The following is an 18,597-nucleotide window of genomic DNA, read 5'->3' as shown; positions in this document are numbered from 1 at the left end:
GGAGGTTGCGGTGAGCCGAGAACACGCCACTGCACTCCAGCCTGGGCAACGAGAGCAAAACTCCGTCTCAAAAAAAAACAAACAAACAAACAAACAAAAAAAAAATGCTTTTTTATAATGCCCTCAGAATGTTCACAAAAACTGACTATATAATCAGAGACAAAGTAAACTTCAAAAATTCTGAAAAATAAAAATAGTATAATCTAATCAAAATGCAATAAAAATATGAATTATTGACAAATCCACAAAACAAACAAAAAAAAGCCCCTCTACCTGGAAATTTTGAAACTCTAGCAACTCCTTGGGTCACAAAGGAAATAAAACTAAAATTAACACATGTCAGAACTAACAGATGGCCAGGCACAGTGGCTCATGCCTGGAATTCCAACACTTTGGGAGGCCAAAGCAGGAGGATCTGGTTGAGTCCAGGAATTCACAACTAGCATGGTCAACATAACAAGACCCTGACTCTACCGAAAAAAAAAATTTTTTTAATTTAATGTAAAAATTAGCCAGACACGGAGGTGCATGCCTGTGGTCCCAGCTACTTGGGAGGCTGACATGAGAGGATTGTTTGAGCCCAGAGGTTAAGGCTGCAGTGAGCCATGATCTCACCAGCGCACTACAGCCTGGGCAACAGAGTGAGACCCTCTAAAAAAGAAACCAAGAGACATGGCTTAAACCATGCCCAATGGACAACACATATATGAAGTACCAGAAAAGAAACAAAAGAAACAGAAAAAACCCAAAAGAAGGAATTAATAAAGAACAAAGCCAAAAATAACAGTAAGAAAATCATTAAACAGAATAAACAATAAATCTAAAAGCTGGGTTTTTGGTAGGAAAAAACTAAATAGGTAAACCACTAGCGAACATAACCACAAGGAGAAAGAGGAAGTACAAATTCAAATATGGCACTGTTTGTAACAGCAAAAGACTGGAAAGTCTGAAACTGTTAAATATAGTACATTCATCAAAAGAAACACTGCAGCTTTAAAATAGTGAACAAGGGAAATCCTTATGTCCTGAGATGAAAAGATATGTATAAGCTGCCTATTGTGTTAAAAACAGGAAATAAGAATCTATAATTGTATTTTCTTGCATACCCAAAAGAATCTTTGGGAGAATATATAAGCAAGATACTGATTTCCTACTGGGAGGAGCGGAAATTGAGGAGATAAGGCAAGGACAGGAAGAACACTTTTCATCATATAACGTTTTATACTTCTGGACTTTGAGCTATAGGGCTGCATTATTTATTATATAAAATTGCATACGACCAAGATTAATTCATCAAATATTTTAAGCTTGGAGTATAAGCCAAACATTATACTTGGTGTTGGAGATGTACAAAACGAAAAAATCGAGTCTTCATTCCTAAAGAGTTGATAGTTTCAAGTCTGGCAGAGAGACAGGAAGCAAATCAACAACTGGAATATAATGCGTCTAATTCTTCATAAGGACACACATTGAAAGTGCTATAAAGAACATCTCTATCTACATAAGGGAAAAGAAGAAGGCGCTGTTCATAGAAGATAGCTCTTGTGAAAGACTTAAAGGGTGAGTCAAAGATTTCCAGTGGGAAAATAAAGGACATCCCAGATAGAGCAGAAAGCAGCGACAAAGGCATGGAAGTAGAGAGAGCAAATGGTATTCGAGAAATCATTACAGATCAAGATTCTGCAGGAGGAAGAATGGCTAGAATTAAGACTGAAGAAGTTGAAAACCAGCTGGCTAAGAAAGGACCTTACCTATCCTGTTACTTAATTTTATCAACTTTTACATGATAGGCATTGTATTATGTGCTGGGTATAAAGAAGTAAACATGGCCTCCCTTCCTGCAGCTTACAGTCTAGTGGACAATGTCAAGAAATTTAAGAAGTTTTACCAAGAGTTTGACGCCATGACCTTTCCTGTCTTTGTCTATTTCCACATACTGCTGCCTCTGTCAACAATGCTATCTTACATTCCCATTTCCCGCCCATCCTGTATCTAGTAAATTCTTCTCAGGACTCAGATTAAATGACCCTTGCTCCAGGCAGTCTTCTCTGACTCCTCAGACTCAATCAGTTCCACCTGACACTATGCTTCATGCACACTGTGCTTCTTCTCGACAAAGGCACTTACAACTACTCTGTCTTCCTCTCCAAATCAAGCTGTGTGAATATGGGAACTAAGATGCATGAATATGGGAACTTTTTCACTAAGTACACAGCAGACCCTTATCGAATTATTTAATGAATGAATAAATTTTAGAATAACTTAATCTTTCCTGATTACCAGGCTGATTATAATATAATTAATTATATGCTTAAAATTTGTAAGACTGAGAGCTATTTCTCATGGCTCCAGAATACCTGCATCATTTTTTAATACTTGTGATAAACTGTTAGTTCATACTAATTTTTTTTTTTTTTTGAGATGGAATCTCGCTCTGTCATCCAGCCTGGAGTGCAATAATGTGATCTTGGCTCACTGCAACCTCTGCCTCATTGGTTCAAGCGATTCTCCTGCCACAGCCTCATGAGAAGCTGGAATTACGGGCATGCGTCATCACGACCAGCTAATTTTTTGTATTTTTAGTAGAGATGACATTTCATCATGTTATTCAGGCTGGTCTCAAATTTCTGACCTCAAGTGATGCACCTCCTGCCTCAGCCTCCCCAGTGCTGGGATTACTGGCGTGAGCCACCGCACCCAGCCTCAAGTTTGCATTTCTAACAGTTACTGATTTGCAGCTTTGTTATCTCCTGAGCTAAGCAGATAAATTCCATCATAAAGAATACTACTGGAATAAGACTAAATAATAGTACATGCTTTCTGAGGACTTTCTGTCTTGTCAGGGGCAAGAATGGGTCTTCAGAGAGAAGATGCTGTTTTATAAGCAAATTACTAAACCGCATGGTTTCTTTTGGTAACCAAGCCTTTTATTTTTGCTAGCTTTATTCTATGTAATAAATGTTGCAACAAAAATAAGTTCAGATAATTGTTGCTATACTTTTCTTCATTCAAATAGCCAACTGAAAAAAAAAATTAAGAAAACATTTCATTGTACAAGGTAAAGAAAAGACTCACTTGAAAAAAATTAGTCCAAGATACCGAAAGGAAAAAAATTTGAATTTTCATCTATTCCAGGTATACATCCCCCCTCTTTTTTTTTTCCCTCTTGTGGCCCAGGCTGGAGTGCAATGGTACGATCTCTGCTCACTGCAACCTCTGCCTGCTGGGTTCAAGCAATTCTCCTGCCTCAGCCTCCCAAGCAGCTGGGATTATAGGAACCCACCACCATGCCAGGTAAGTTTTTGTCTTTTTAGTAGAGACAGGGTTTCACCATGTTGGCCAGGCTGGTCTCAAACTCCTGACCTCAGATGATCCACCCGCCTTGGCCTCTCAAAGTGCTGGGATTACAGGCATGAGACACTGTATCCAGCCTTCCTCCCATTTTCATATACATGAAAATGGACTGTGTCTTAAAATCAAAGCCTTAAAATTAATGGAGAATATTTATTTTCTAGTTGTACGTAATAGTATACGTCAAAACTGTCAGCACCTTAAATTCTATTAAATGAAGTATATATACATATACACATACATATATATATAGTACACACACACACATATATATATGTTTTTTGTGTTTTTTTTGAGACGAAGTCTCACTCCATTGCCCAGGCTAGAGTGCAGTGGCTCATGCCTGTAAACCCAGCACTTTGAGAGGCCGAGGTGGGTGGATTACCTGAGGTCAATCTTGGATCAATACCACCTCCACCTCCCAGGTTCAAACGATTCTCCTGCCTTGGCACCCAAATAGCTGAGATTACAGGCACACACCACCACACTCTGCTAATTTTTGTATTTTTAGTAGAGACAGGGTTTCATTATGTTGGCCAGGCTGGTCCCGAATGCCTCATCACAAATGATCCACCCACCTTGGCCTCCCAAAGTCCTGGGATTACAGGTGTGAGCCACCATGCCTGGCCTGAAATATGTAATTTTATGTTATAAAAATATTCATCCATATGACTTCCTCAAATACATAATTCTTAACTATCTACTCACTACATTAACACATTACTTCTCCCTTTCACCACTAAAATGAATTAATAATGCTAACAAGAGATTAAAAAACTAATATGAAAGAAAAAAGACCAGTAGTGATTTGGTTTCACTGAGAAATCTTACCATATGGGCCTTAAGAGATCATGGGTTTCCATCAGTGAATGGACCACATTAAAATTTTGCTGAAGAAACCTTCAATGAAATCTCTTAGAATCCTTATCTTTTGGGGAAAGTATCTGTCTTAGCTATGTCATATGTAATCATCTTAATAGTTAACAAAATTATTTAATTATTCATTATTGAATAAACAGAAATAGATCTCCAGGATTCTAAGTTCAACAGTCTATGGGTGGTCCTGAAATGTTCAGGTCAAGTAGAAGTTTTAGTTTGTGAATATAATGTATCAGAATTCCCTAAAAGCATTATGCCACTGAATATGTGTCTTGAATTACTGGCAACATAATCATTACTGTGACTTCCAGTTTTATCCAATGAGTCTCTAGGCAGGCTATCACACCTCTAAACTATCATAATTACCTAAATAACTTGAAATTTTTCATTTAAACAGAAATCCGAGGACAAAATATACATTAGTCTGATCTTTGTACAAAATAAAAACTCTCCTAAAATTTTATGTTCCATTTATTACTTTTTCCTCAGAGGCAAAAATGCAAACCAACTGCTTCTAGCAATTCTTCTTGTTACGCTACTCTTAAATATTTTCTTTTAAAATAATTAGATATCAGAAGAAATATTCCCATTAGAGCTAACAAGCAATGAACAAAAATTAATGGGAAACAAGTTCTAAGAAATATGCTAATAATGCTAATAAACTAGAGTGAATAAAATCAAAAGACAAGCAAAATTTTTAAAGAAATAAGAAGTTTGATCTTACAACCATCACTACAGCATAAAAACACTAATAAACTTCTTTTCTAACACTTACCTTTGTCTAGGAACTATGAAGAGTGCCCGTACCAACTTCTTCCTGTTGGCTTTTGTGTTCATGTTCATGCAAAAATCCATTGCTGCCTATTAGGAAAAAGTAAACTTTTTCTTTAAAAACCTCTATTTAGTTACTGAAAACAGAAATCCTGCCTAGTACAATAACTTTATTTGTTCTTAAACATTTCAAAATGGTTTTAAGAAACTAGTATTGTTAGTATCAGAAAAGTTTTTTGATAAAACTCAAAAGTAGTAAGACTAGTTACCAAGAGCCAAGAAAATTACTAATGAGAATAAGGATAACCAAAAAGCAGTAAAGGTGACTGAGGAAAGAGAAAGAGGCAGGCACAAATCATACTCAAGAAGATGTAAGAAGAATAAGAAGTGTGCCCCAGATTCACTAAAAAAGTTTTGTGCCCACAGTAACATTTGGTAATGTTAGGGTTTAGAAAATAATAGCCCATATATGGCTCTTTAGCATGCTGAGTATTTCATTTAAACTAAGACAACTAGAAAGCCTGATAAGCAGCCTCAGTCAAGATCTCTGACTATCCTTTGTTTCTCTTCTCAAGTGTACGAAAGGGTGCTCTTTCTCCAAGATGTCTTAACTGACAGAGGAGAATTCTTCCAAAAGAAACTCAACTGTCTTCAATCCCCTGTCTAAAATTTCATAAAATGAGGAATTTATCTAGATGACCATTACCACCTGGACAGACGTTTTTCTGAGACAAGGTCTCACTCTGTCACCCAGGCTGGGGTGCAGTGGAGCAATCATGGCTCACTGCAGCCTTGATCTCCCAGACTCAAGTGGTCTTCCACTTGAAACGTAATAAAAATCACTCCTTGGCTGGGCACGGTGGCTCACCTATAATCCTAGCACTCTGGGAGACCGAGGCAGGTGGATCACCTGAGGTCAGGAGTTCGAGACCAGCCTGGCCAACACAGGGAAACCTCGTCTCTACTAAAAATACAAAAATTAGCCAGGTGTGGTGGTGCATGCCTGTAGTTCCAGCTATTCAGGAGGCTGAGGCAGGAGAACTGCTTGAACCCAGGAGGCACAGGCTGCAGTGAGCCAAGGTCACACCACTGCACTCCAGCCTGAGTGAGACTCCATCTCAAAAAAACACCACTCATTTTTATGGACTCACCAAGGAGACTCTTAAGTGACAGTGGCACTGATTTTTTTTAATTGCAAATGCATGGCAGTGAAAAATATAATAGTACTAGTATAATTTGGTACCACTACCTTGAATCACGCTAAAATGCCAGCAGCTCTACCCACCATCACTTTTGCAAATGTCAAAACATTAAAAAAGAAAAAAAAAATTTTAGTATTATCTTCAAAAGAAATTTGACTTCACAGAACCCCAGGAAGTGCCTCAAAAGCCACTAGGAATCCAGAGACCATAAATTTAGCACCTTTTATCTAAAACAATATTTTACAAACCACGGGATCCAGGTATAAAAAGGACAGGATGCTAGAGCCAATTCTCTAGCCAAACACAGGGTCTATGAATTATATCCAATTGTGTCTGCTTCTGTTGATTTACTAAGACTTCATTTAAAGAAATGGTTAGAGCTCAAATAGTCAGAAAACCATAGCCATTCCTTATCAGAGGACTCCTACAAGGTCTATGTGCTTGAGTAAAGTTACACGGAGACATCAATACCTTGTCTATCAGATCGCGGTTGACACAGTTGGGTAACTGCTGCAGGAAAGCATCTACTATGAGCTTGAGATGAGATCCAGTGCTGGCTTCCTCATCTTCTTGCTCTAATGTAAAATTAGTTTGTAAATAGGTTAAAAAAATAACCAGAGAGCACAGAATAAAAACAACCAATGATGAATTATTTCAAAAACAGATAATCTAGACCCATTTTTGTGCCCAGGAAAACATTAGTCATTTCTTAGGATATTATCCTAGAATGTTTAGGTAACTCTAGAATCATCACATCGAGTCACTACAGTCTTTCAGGTATCAATATAAAAAGTCAAACTTTTTGCATTAGACAAAAAAACTTGGTCAGAAAAAGCATGCAGTGTTAAAGTAAATGTTATTTGTATCTGCCTGGCCTCCCTTCCCCAATGTTCTTCAATTAACAGCACTCCCAATTCTTGCCTTTGAAGAACTAAGCCCCCCTATTCCATGTGATTCTAAGTGGGGTGGCTACTGCCAATCAAAGTACAAAACACAACCATTTCTCTTGGCCACATGGGTGAACAGAACACAAGACTTGCCAGAGTCCTTCTGTGATATTTATATACAGACTGTGGGAGAAAAATTCTTTTTCCTCTGATGTCACTATTGGGTATAAAGCCTGGGGTAGCCTCCAGCCATACCTGTCCTCCCTGGATTACATAGAGAAAGAGTCTGCAATAAGATAAAGCCAACAGAGAAAAAAGCAGTATTGACAGAAGCTGTCCTTCTAATAAAGAATCTTGGCCAGGCATGGTGGCTCATTCCTATAATGCCAGAGCTCTCGGAGGCTGAGGCGGGAGGATTACTTGAGGCCAGGAGTGCAAGACCAGCCTGGGCAACACAGCAAGATCCAGTCTTTACAAAATGTAAAATAAAATAATAAAATAAAATTAGCTGGGTGTGGTGGTGCATGTCTATAGTCCCAGCTACTTGGAAGGGTGAGGTAGGAGGATGACTTGAGCTTGGGAGTCTGAGGCTATAGTGAATTATGATCATGCCACCGCACTCCAGCCTGGGCAAGAGTGAGGTCCTGTCTCAAAAAAAAAAAAAAAAGAAATAACAGAATCCTAGCTAATCAACTCAAAACTCGATAGGAAGTATTTAGGGAATAAATATAATATTTGTATTACTAAATACAAAATACAACTCGATTATAAAGACAGATAAAATTAACAGATGAACTGGCAAACTAATTATATTCCCACCTATTAATCATTTCAGAATAACTTTCAAATACATTTATTTGTAAAGATAATGTCATGGAATTAAATCAATCAGGAGAATGCTAGCAAGTCTCAGAAAAGTATAAGTATCTTTTTTTCATCATAGAAGGGACAACAAGAAAAATATAATTTAAGATATTCAGAACTAATATTTTTTAAATTAAGATGATCACTAAAGTTCACAGACACATAATACTGGGGTATGTAGTGTACTGTTATAAATCAAATTCCAAAAACAGTGATAGACTGAAAACAACAGAAAAACAAGGAATTACAAAATACAGAATTAAGGAGAAAAGATCTACATTCATAGGCAAGAGCTCTGTGTGTGTGAAAAGCAATCAAAAAGGAATGTCAGTAAAACAGTTCTTTACCTTGCTCATCAAGAAGTTTCTTTGTAAGATCTTCAGCTTCATCTCCGCCCTCTAACTCTAAGGTGTCATCATTAATTTCTAGATTCTCCAACTCAAGTTCCAAATCATCAGGACTTGATACCTCCTTATTATCCTTAGATTCTTTTGCCTCTGTTTGAAAACCAAACAAGTATATCTAAATTCAAAGTCATATTAAAATTCTGCTGCAAAAAAGTAGATAAAGACTCACAAAATCTGCAGCACTTCTTTTAGAACCTGCATGTGTACCTGGCAAATGAAGTTAATATATTTAGATTTTATAAAATACATTATGCTCAGCTGGGCGTGGTGGCACATTTCTGTAATCTCTGCACTTTGGGAGGCCAATGAGAGCGGATCACCTGAGGTCAGGAGTTTGAGACCAGTCTGATCAACATGGTGAAACCCCGTCTCTACTAAAAACACAAAAATTAACCGGGTATGGTGGCACATGCCTGTAATCCCAGCTACTTGGGAGGCTGAAGCAGGATAATCACTTGAACTAGGAGGCGGAGGTTGCAGTGAGCTGGGAGGGCACCATTGCACTCTAGCCTGAGCAAAAAGAGTGAAACTCCATCTCAAAAAAAAAAATGCTCATTAAGAACAAAGGCTATACCTTCTTCGATTACATATAACATTTGTTCACTGAAGAGATGTATGGATGACTGGATGGAGAGATCTATGCATGGATGAGGATTTACATGGGGTGAGGATCTATCTATGCTAAAGATGAGGGGATACAAAGCTGATTAAACTGTACTCAAATTAAGAAGGTTCTCAAACTCCCAGATAAGGAGTTGAGAATTTCCCCTTTATGCAAGAGATAACATTTTAAAAGTGATCTCAGGTGAAAATTAACGTAGCAGCAATATATAAAATCAATTACAAAGTCAGAAAAGGGTAGATGTAGAAAGATCAATTTGAAAAATATCCTTATCATTTCACAGTGAAGGGTTAGAAAAAACCAAAAAATGAAACACAACAAAGGAAAATGGCCAGGAATTGGTAAACAGCAAAATAGGAAGAATAAAAAAAGAAAGAGAAACCAAACCTTAGTTGAATAAGACTGACAAAATGTTAATAAATGAAGTTGACTGATAGGTGAATGCAAGTTCACTATACCAGCCTTCTTTCGTGTTTGAAAATATTTGGTAAATAAAAAACAAAAACCAATAAAACCTGAGTTCAAGAATGTATATTTAAACTGAAAGTATGCTATTTCTCAGCTTCATCTCTTATAGTCTCTAATCTCCTAATTTCTGCATTGAATACAGAAATGCCTTGCTGATGCTTGATGCCGTATCTTATTTTGGAGGATGAAAATTCTAACTAGTAAGAATTGGTTTTGCTACCTCTAGATGAAAAACCACCACTACCTTCTCATTCATTCATTTTTTCATCCTACCTTTATTCAATTCCTACTATGTGCTAGGTATTGTTCTAAGCACCACAAATACACCTGTTGAGTACAACAGAGAAAAACTCCTGCCCAGATGGAGTATGCATTCACTCTCCAATGTCCCCTGATGTCTGGCTACTAAAACATCTACTGATCAGCTACTACATGTTCAGAATGATGCTAAGCTGTCAAACATTACGAAAAAAGCTTGAAATGCAACCCTTGCTCTCAAAAAACATATAATTTATCTGAGGAAATTAAACTAATATGCATAAAGTAGTCAAATAGGGTATGGTGGGAGAGGGTTCCAAGCAGAAAACAGAACAATGCAAGAAAGCAAGAAGATGGGCTCATTTCAGAGACTGAGAAGAAAGGTAAATTAAAGGTAAGAGAGTTGGAACGGTAAACTTGAAAGAAACCATGCAGGGCCCGAGAGATGATGTTAACAATTTTAAATGATATTCCAAGTACGTGTAAAGTTATTAAAGGACATTAGGTAGTTAGGAGAGTAAAATTTATGTAAGAAAGCGCAGGCCAGGCTTGGTGGCTCACCCCTGTAATCCCAGCACAATGGGAGGCAGAGGTAGGTGGATCTCCTGAAGTCAGGAGATCAAGACCAGCCTGACCAACTTCGTCTCTACTAAAAATGCAAAATTAGCCAGGCGTGGTAGCGCTCTCCTGTAATTCCAGCTACTTGGGAGGGTGAGGCAGGAGAATCACTTAAATGTGGGACGTAGAGGCTGCAGTGAACTGAGATCACGCCACTGCACTTCAGCCCAGGCAACAAAAGCAAAACTCCATTTCAAACAAAACAAAACAAAAAAAACGAAGCAGACAAGAAAACAAGAGCAAAGACAGGGCAACCAGGTAGGACGTATTATAGTAACCCAGGTAAGAGAAAATGGGAGTTAGATTAGAATACCATCGGCAAATACAAGACAAACCTGAGAAACATGATATAACTGGCATTCAGAAAATTCCACTCTATTAACGACCTAAAAGCTCTGACTTCTCTAAAGTAACTCTTCTTCACAAGAGTTGGTTCTATCTTGGCTAGAAATGGCAGAACAGGTAACGAGCACCACAGAGCTAACAACTGCCCTAACAATGTACCTGGGGGAAATACCTTATCTATTCTCACATACAGTACTTCTCTCCAAATGAGAATTATAAATAGAATAATTACATAGATTAAAATTAATCCTAAGAAACATCAGATTATTCGTTAAATGTCATTAGGAAAATAAGAATACCAAAACACAGGAAATGCACCTGTCTGACCAAGACCTCACAGGAATTTACTACAAGACATTATAAACAAACACTTCAAATTAATTCACATTAACTTAAATGTATCAGTATGTTAAAAGTATGTGAGTTGTCATCCTTTAATGCTCCATTCCATATAATGCTGTCACTTATTTAATCTAATGACCTCAATGTTCATATTACAAAACTAGTAATTACAACTTTTTTAAAAAAATACTATTTTGAAGCTAATTCTTGTAGCATTTAATGTAAATATTTTTTCTCTAGAATTTACCTTTGGTATCATCTTTGTTGGACTCTTTATTCTGACAACTTTTTTCATTGTCTTTAAACAAGATGGCTGGGACAAAAGCCTTCAAATCAATGAGGTTCTCATAAAAATTCCGAGCGTCTTCATCTTCCCAGATACCACCTTCCAAGTCATATTCTCCAGGTTTACCAGGTGTGAATATATCAATTCCAGGCCCATGTTCTACAATAAAATAAGTCACAAATAATTAACATCACTTGGAGTTATAGCATGCTAAACATGAGTGACTTTCTGTTTTCAGTTTTATAGCTATTGAATCTTGAATGTTTCAACTGACAGGAACTTCTTCAGTCAAAAAACACAGGTGGCCATTTTGAACGCCAAGTCAAAAATCACGGGCCATGCGAGGTGGCTCACATCTGAGATCCCAGCACTTTGGGAGGCCGAGGCAGATGGATCACGAGGTCAGGAGTACAACACCAGCCTGGCCAAGACAGTGAAGCCCCATCTCTACTAAAAATACAAAAAAATTAGCCAAGCTTGGTAGCATGCACCTATAATCCCATTTATTCAGGCGGCTGAGGCAGAGAGTTGCTTAAACCCGGGAGGCAGAGGTTGCAATGAGCCAAGATCATGCCACTGCACTTCGGCCTGGGCAACAGAGACTCCGTCTCAAAAAAAAAAAAAAAAAAAAAAAATTGTTTTTTAAGTAAAGCTCTATAACAAAACAGACTAGAAAACAGCGTAAAGATTTTTTTCTCTTAAATTTGTTTTAAGCAATTAATATGAGATTAAGTAGCCATTTGATAAATTAGGTCTATTTTCGTGAAACTTAAAATCAAAAAATAAAATATATAAGCCTGGCCACTCCTAAGATATCCAGTTTAAAGTCCGACCTCCCTTAAGAAGCATTTTTTTTTTTTTGGTAACTCATAATCCAATATACTATTTACATCACACTTATATACCATTTATATCTCCAAAAACAAACCATAAACCTTTAATTAAGAAGCATCCCTCCTTTGGCATAATCCTTGGCACATGGTATATTGCCAACCTACATGGTATTTTCAACCTACAATAATCAAAAGGGTCAGAATCTAGTTTTAAGGAGAGTTTATTCAATTGCAAAGTTTGAGGACAGCCTCCCAGGAAGCACAGATTCCAAAGAACAGAAGTCAGTGTTCCAAAGTGTAGAAGTTTGAGATTGTTTATATAGACAAAGTTTAATTTCAACATCTTTCCACATAAGGCTTAATGCAGTTATAACTATCTGATTAGTAGAGGTGGTCTTTTTTGGGAAAGGAATATACACACTATATAATTCTGTCTCCAAGGCTTAACTTCCCCCTTGCTATTATAAATTTAGACACTCCTGAAATTTTCTTTTTTCTTTTGAGACAGAGTCTTGCTCTGTCACCAGGGCTGGAGTGCAATGGCACAATGTCAGCTCACTGCAACCTCCGCCTCCCAAGTTCAAACAATTCTCCTGCCTCAGCCTCCCAAGTAGCTGGGAATAGAGGTGCCCGCCATCACACTGGGCTAAATTTTTGTATTTTTAGTAGAGATGGAGTTTTGCCATGTTGGACAGGCTGATCTCAAACTCCTGACCTCAGGTAATCCACCCGCCTTGGCTTCCCAAAGTGCTAGGATGTCAGGCATGAGCCATCATGCCTGGCCTTTATTTATTTATTTTTTAAATTAAGACAGGGTTTCACTCTGTTGCCCAGGCTGAAGTGCAGTGACATGATCATGGCTTACTGTAGCCTCGAAATCCTGGGCTCACACAATCCTCCTGCCTCAGCCTCTTGAGTAGCTGAAACTACAGGCACGCATCACCAAACCCAGCTACTTTTTTCTATTTTTAGTAGAGATGGGGTTTCATCATGTTGCCCAGGCCGGTCTCAAACTCTTAAGTTCAAGGGATCCACCGGCCTCAGCCTCTCAAAGTGCTGGTATTACAGGCATGCGTAACCACCCTCAGCCTTTATTTTCTTGTACGCCATAAATGTCAGTCAATTGATAAATAACTGGAAAAGAAGGGAAGAAAGATAAAATGTATAGATTTCTTATTAGAGAGTGGAACCTATGCACATATTTACACACATGCAGTACTTACAACTATAGATCACAAACCCAGAACACTGAAAAGAATTAATTTCTTACTTCATAATCATGAGCCCATTCATGAACTTATCTATTCTCACATACTTCTCTCCAAACAAGAATTATAAATAGAATAATTATGTAGATTAAAATTAACCCTAAGAAAAGTTAGATTATTCTTTAAATGTCATTTAGGAAAATAACATCAAAAACAAAACAACACTGGCTCCTTGAAACTCCTTTCTTTCCTTACAGAAGATATATTTAAACAGACTTATTAGGACACTAAAGCCATACACAAAAAAGAAAAACACTGACATATGTACAACTACTGTTTAATGAAAAGTATAAACAAAAGCAAAAAACCAGAAGACAATATTGACAATATTTACTTTAAAGAACACATCTATAATATATAAAGCATGGTATAATAAGAAATATATTTGGTGTTAGTTCTTGGTTCCTGGCAGACCTCCTAAAACCCTTGGAATTTCCTGACAGGAATGTTTTTTGTTATTCCGAATAAACCCCTTTTTGATCACACATCAGCTGATGCTACTGAGGTGACTGAGGGTGGAGTCTCTATATAGTCTCAGGATGAAGTTAGTCACCAGAAAGACCAAGTGATTACAGGATTAGAACTCTGAGCCCCACTCACCCACCCATCTATGAAGCAGAGAGTCCTCACCAGATACCAACTTGGCTGGCACCTTGATCTTAGACTTCCCAGACTCCAGGCTGTGAGCAATACATTTCTGTTGTTCATAAATTGCCCAGTGAGCAGGGGGTGGTGGCTCACACCTGTATTCCCAGCACTTTGGGAGACCAAGGTGGGCGGATCACCTAAGGTCAGGAGTTCAAGACCAGCCTGGCCAACATGGTGAAACCCCATCTCTAAAAAAAAATAAAATAAATAAATTGCCCAGTCTAGGGTATTTTGTTAAAGCAGCCTGAAAAGACTAAGACTAACACTAAGACTACCCAGGTGTTAAAAGGAATGAGATGTATCTACATGAACTGACTCAGAAAGTGCTCAAAAATACAATATTGAAACAATAAAGGAAATCATGCAAAATAATATCTTACCTAAGTTAGTCTCACTCTATCACAAGGCTGGAGTGCAGTGGTATGATCTCAGCTCACTGCAATCTCCACCTCCCCGATTCAAGTCATTCCCCTGCCTTAGCCTCCCAAGTAGCTGGGACTACATGTACTACCACGCCGGCTAATTTTTTGTATTTTAGTAGAGACGGGGTTTCACCATGTTGGCCAGGATGATCTCGGTCTCCTGACCTCGTGATCCGCCAGCCTCGGCCTCCCAAAGTGCTGGGATTACAGGCATGAGCCACTGTACCTGGCCAACTTTCACTTTTTAAACTATAATATGTATAAATATTTTGTGTATCTAAAAAATAACATAAATCATAAAAAAGAAATTCAATTTCTGAGAGGCAAAAACACTACCAAGTCAAAAGCAATAAAAATAGGAAAATTAGAGGCACTGAACAAGAGAAAAAGAGAGGAGGCATATGGCAATGCATATTAAAAGTATAATTTCCTTAATATACAAAGTGCTTTTTTTAATAGATGGAATCTCACTCTGTCACCTGGGGAGAGTGCAATCTCAGCTCACTGCAACCTCCGCCCCCTGGGTTCAAGCAATTTCTCTTACTTCAGCCTCCCCAGTAGCAGGGATTATAGGCACACTCCACAACGCCTGGCTAATTTTTGTAATTTTAGTAGAGATGAGGTTTCACCATGTTGGCCAGGCTGGTCTAGAACTTCTGACTTCAAGTGATCCACCTACCTCGGCCTCCCAAAGTACTTTTATAAATCAATTTTTTTTTTTTTTTTTTTTTACAGATACTAGAGGATAAAGGGCAGAGAGTGGGGAGTATAAAAGGTTCAAATAGGAATCTCACAGGGAAAATAATACATTTATGAAACAGCCAATAAACGTAAAGATGCTAAAACCTGACTTCAAATTTAAAAATTAAAAATTGCAATATGGTAAGAGTGTAAAGAAATAGTCATTCTCATATATTTAGTGGTGCGTACATTTCTTTTTTTTATTATTTTAAGTTCCAAGACACGTGCAGAATGGGCAGGTTTGTTACATAGGTAACGGTGGTGGTTTGCTGTACTTACCAACACTTCATCTAGGTTTTAAATCCCACATGCATTAGGTATTTGTCCTAATGCTCTCCCTCTCCTTGCCCCCTACCCCACAACAGGCCCCATTGTGTGTTGTTCCCCTCCCTGTGTCCATGTGTTCTCACTGCTCAATTCCCAGTTACAAGTGAGAACATGCACTGTTTGTTTTTTTTCCTGTGTTAGTTTGCTGAGGATGATGGCTTCTAGCTTCATCCATTTCCCTGCAAAGGACATGAACTGATTCTTTTTTGATGGCTGCATAGTATTCCATGGTATATATGTACTACATTTTCTCTATCTAGTGTCTATCATTGATGGGCACTTGGGTTGGTATAGGTTTATTTAATAGAAAATACGGCATTATATGTTGAAATTTAAGATGCATATATTCTCTTAACCCAAGAATTCTATTTCTAGGAATGTATCCTGTAAATACTAGCATGTATACAGAAAGAAACAGGTTCAGAGATTTTATTACAGCACTGACAATAATAGCCAAAAACCAGAAATACTAAGTGTTAATCAACAAAGGACAAGTAAATTATAGCACAATCATACAACAGGATGTTACTATATAGTAACTGAAAAGAATTAGATGGCACTAATGCATTAATATGAAAAAAATCTAAGACATATGAGTAACTGAATAAAGGATATTCTGATCACTAAACAACGTAAACCTCCTCCTGAAGTATTGTATCAGTGACCCAAAATAACTAAAGATTCAAGCAAACAATATTGAAACAATAGTTTTCAAACGCTGGACATTAGGCGGTATAGGAAAATAATCCCTGATTGAGAGCAGACAAAAAAAACGGAGCTCTACAATTGCCCTAGCTTACTGTGTAAAGAGATTTTCCAGGCTGTGGCCAAGTAAGAGAGAAGCCAGGCAGGACCAAGCATCTCCCTGAGTTGAAGATGAGAGCTGAGAGTCTGATAAAACTCTACCCAAGGCAGCTAGAGTTCCCGGGACAGAGTACCAGAGAGGAGAAACCAGCACAAAGATAGACTTCAAAAGATTTGCAGACTTTCCTTGAACATTCAGCTGAGTACTGATCATCTCCTATGTATAAGGAAACAAAATGTTCACCTGAACACTGATCAGCCCCTATGTGTGAGGAAACTAGGTAAGACTGGAAAAATAACTACTGAAAGGGACTGAGACTCACAGAGAAGTTCATGGGACCAGGAATAGTCTGTATACCCACGAGACTGAAGAATCTTCTATGACTCTACTTTATCAGATACAGTCCAGAAGGGTACTGCCTCAGTATTAGGAAAAATTAGCCCTAGATTAAAGGCTGCTCTCATACCTCCTAACAAAGCATCCTTTGAAAGATGAAACTATTTCCAAGTAACTTAACTGCATCCCAAGACAAAGCTTAATGATATTTATAATACAAAAATATCTAGGACACATCCAATAAAACATGAGCAGGCAGGCAAAGAAGTAGAAAAATTATCAGACATGCAAAGGAGGTCAGTCAACTGCTATCAAGTGAAACCAACTCAGAAATGACAAATGACAAAATTGGTAGACAAGGACATTGAAACAGTTATTTTAACTGTATTTCATACGTTCAACAAGCTAGAAGACAGATTGAACATGTCAGATACAAAGAAAGTATGTCCAGATAGAGAGATAAAAACGGTATCTCTAAATGAAATTAACAGTTATTAGACACTGTAGAAGAAAATATTAGTGAACTTGAAGACCTAACAAGAGAAATTATCCACAAGGAAAGGAAAAAAAAATAATGAAGAACAAAAAGGATAGGGCATCAGTGAGCTGTGGGACAACACTGAATAACCTAAAATAATTGTAATTGAGTCCCTATAGGAGAGGAGACAGAAAAAAGAGAAAACATAATTGAAAAATAAAGGTCAGGGCCAGGCGCGGTGGCTCACACCTGTAATCCCAGCACTTTGGAAGGCCGAGGCGGGTGGATCACAAGGTCAAGAGACCGAGACCATCCTGGTCAACATGGTGAAACCCCGTCTCTACTAAAAATACAAAACATTAGCTGGGCGTGGTAGTGCGTGCCTGTAATCCCAGCTACTCAGGAGGCTGAGGCAGGAGAATTGCCTGAACCCAGGAGGCGGAGGTTGCGGTGAGCCGAGATGGCGCCATTGCACTCCAGCCTGGGTAACAAGAGCGAAACTCCGTCTCAAAAAAAAGAAAAAGAAAGGTCAAGATTTTCCTAATTTGATAACTACACACCCACAGACCCAAGAAGTTCAAGGAACCACAAGTACAGGAAACAAAGAAAACCATACCAAGCTACACCATAACTAAACTGCTTGAAATCAGTGATAATGAAAAATTTTAAAGCAATGAGAGAAAAAATATATAGATTATATAAATAAGAACAAAGGTAAGAAGAGATAGGAGCATTCTTGGTGGAATAGTGCAAGCTAGAAGACAGAGGAGTAACGTCTTTAAAGTACTGAAAGAAAAAAAATTATTGCCCTTAATTTCTACGTCTAATGGAAAAAAAATTTTTCTAAAAAGACAGAGTCTCACTCTGTTACCCAGGCTGGAGCACCTGATGTGATCATTATCTAACTGTAACCTTGAACATCTAGGCTCAGGCAATCTTCCCATCTCAGCCTCCCAAGTAGCTAGGACTACAGGCTTGTGCCACATGCCTGGCTAATTTGTTTTTATGTTTTTAAATTTTTCATAGACAGGGTCTTGCTATATTGCCGAGGCTAGTCTCAAACTCACCTCAAGCAATCGTTCTGCTTTGGCTTCCCCAAGCACTGGGATTACAGGCATGAGCCACCATGCCTGGCCAAAAAGATCTTTTAAAACAATGATAGGGCTGGGCATGGTGGCTCATGCCTATAATCCCAGCACTATGGGAGGCCAAAGCAGGTGGATCATGAGGTCAAGAGATCGAGGTCATCCTGGCCAACATGGTGAAACCTCGTCTCTACTAAAAATATAAAAATTGGCTGGGTGGCAGTGCACACCTGTAGCCCCAGCTACTCGGAAGGCTGAGGCAGGAGAATCGCTTGAACCTGAGAGGTGGAGCCTGCAGTGAGCCAAGATCATGCCACTGCACTCCAGCCTGGCGACAAAGGGGAAAAAAAAAAA

The 18,597-nt window shown here is 38.2% G+C and overlaps 1 protein-coding gene across 1 annotated transcript in view; it reads right to left on the bottom strand.

Moving 5' to 3' along the window:
- Positions 1 to 18,597, bottom strand: part of UPF2 (UPF2 regulator of nonsense mediated mRNA decay) — a 126,327-nt gene that overhangs the window by 80,145 nt on the left and 27,585 nt on the right. Inside the window, exons 5-8 of the mRNA XM_037739049.1 lie at positions 11,262 to 11,459; positions 8,302 to 8,451; positions 6,675 to 6,778; positions 5,006 to 5,091 (exon numbers count right to left, since the gene is read on the bottom strand). Coding sequence (XP_037594977.1) covers positions 5,006 to 5,091; positions 6,675 to 6,778; positions 8,302 to 8,451; positions 11,262 to 11,459 — 538 coding nt within the window. The remainder of the gene's footprint in view (positions 1 to 5,005; positions 5,092 to 6,674; positions 6,779 to 8,301; positions 8,452 to 11,261; positions 11,460 to 18,597) is intronic.

The sequence above is a fragment of the Cebus imitator genome, unplaced genomic scaffold (assembly GCF_001604975.1).
Source record: "Cebus imitator isolate Cc_AM_T3 unplaced genomic scaffold, Cebus_imitator-1.0 Scaffold61, whole genome shotgun sequence".
In the NCBI taxonomy this organism is placed as follows: domain Eukaryota; kingdom Metazoa; phylum Chordata; class Mammalia; order Primates; family Cebidae; genus Cebus; species Cebus imitator.
The sequence above is the reverse complement of the archived record's forward strand: the minus strand, read 5'-3'. Positions and strand labels throughout refer to the sequence as shown.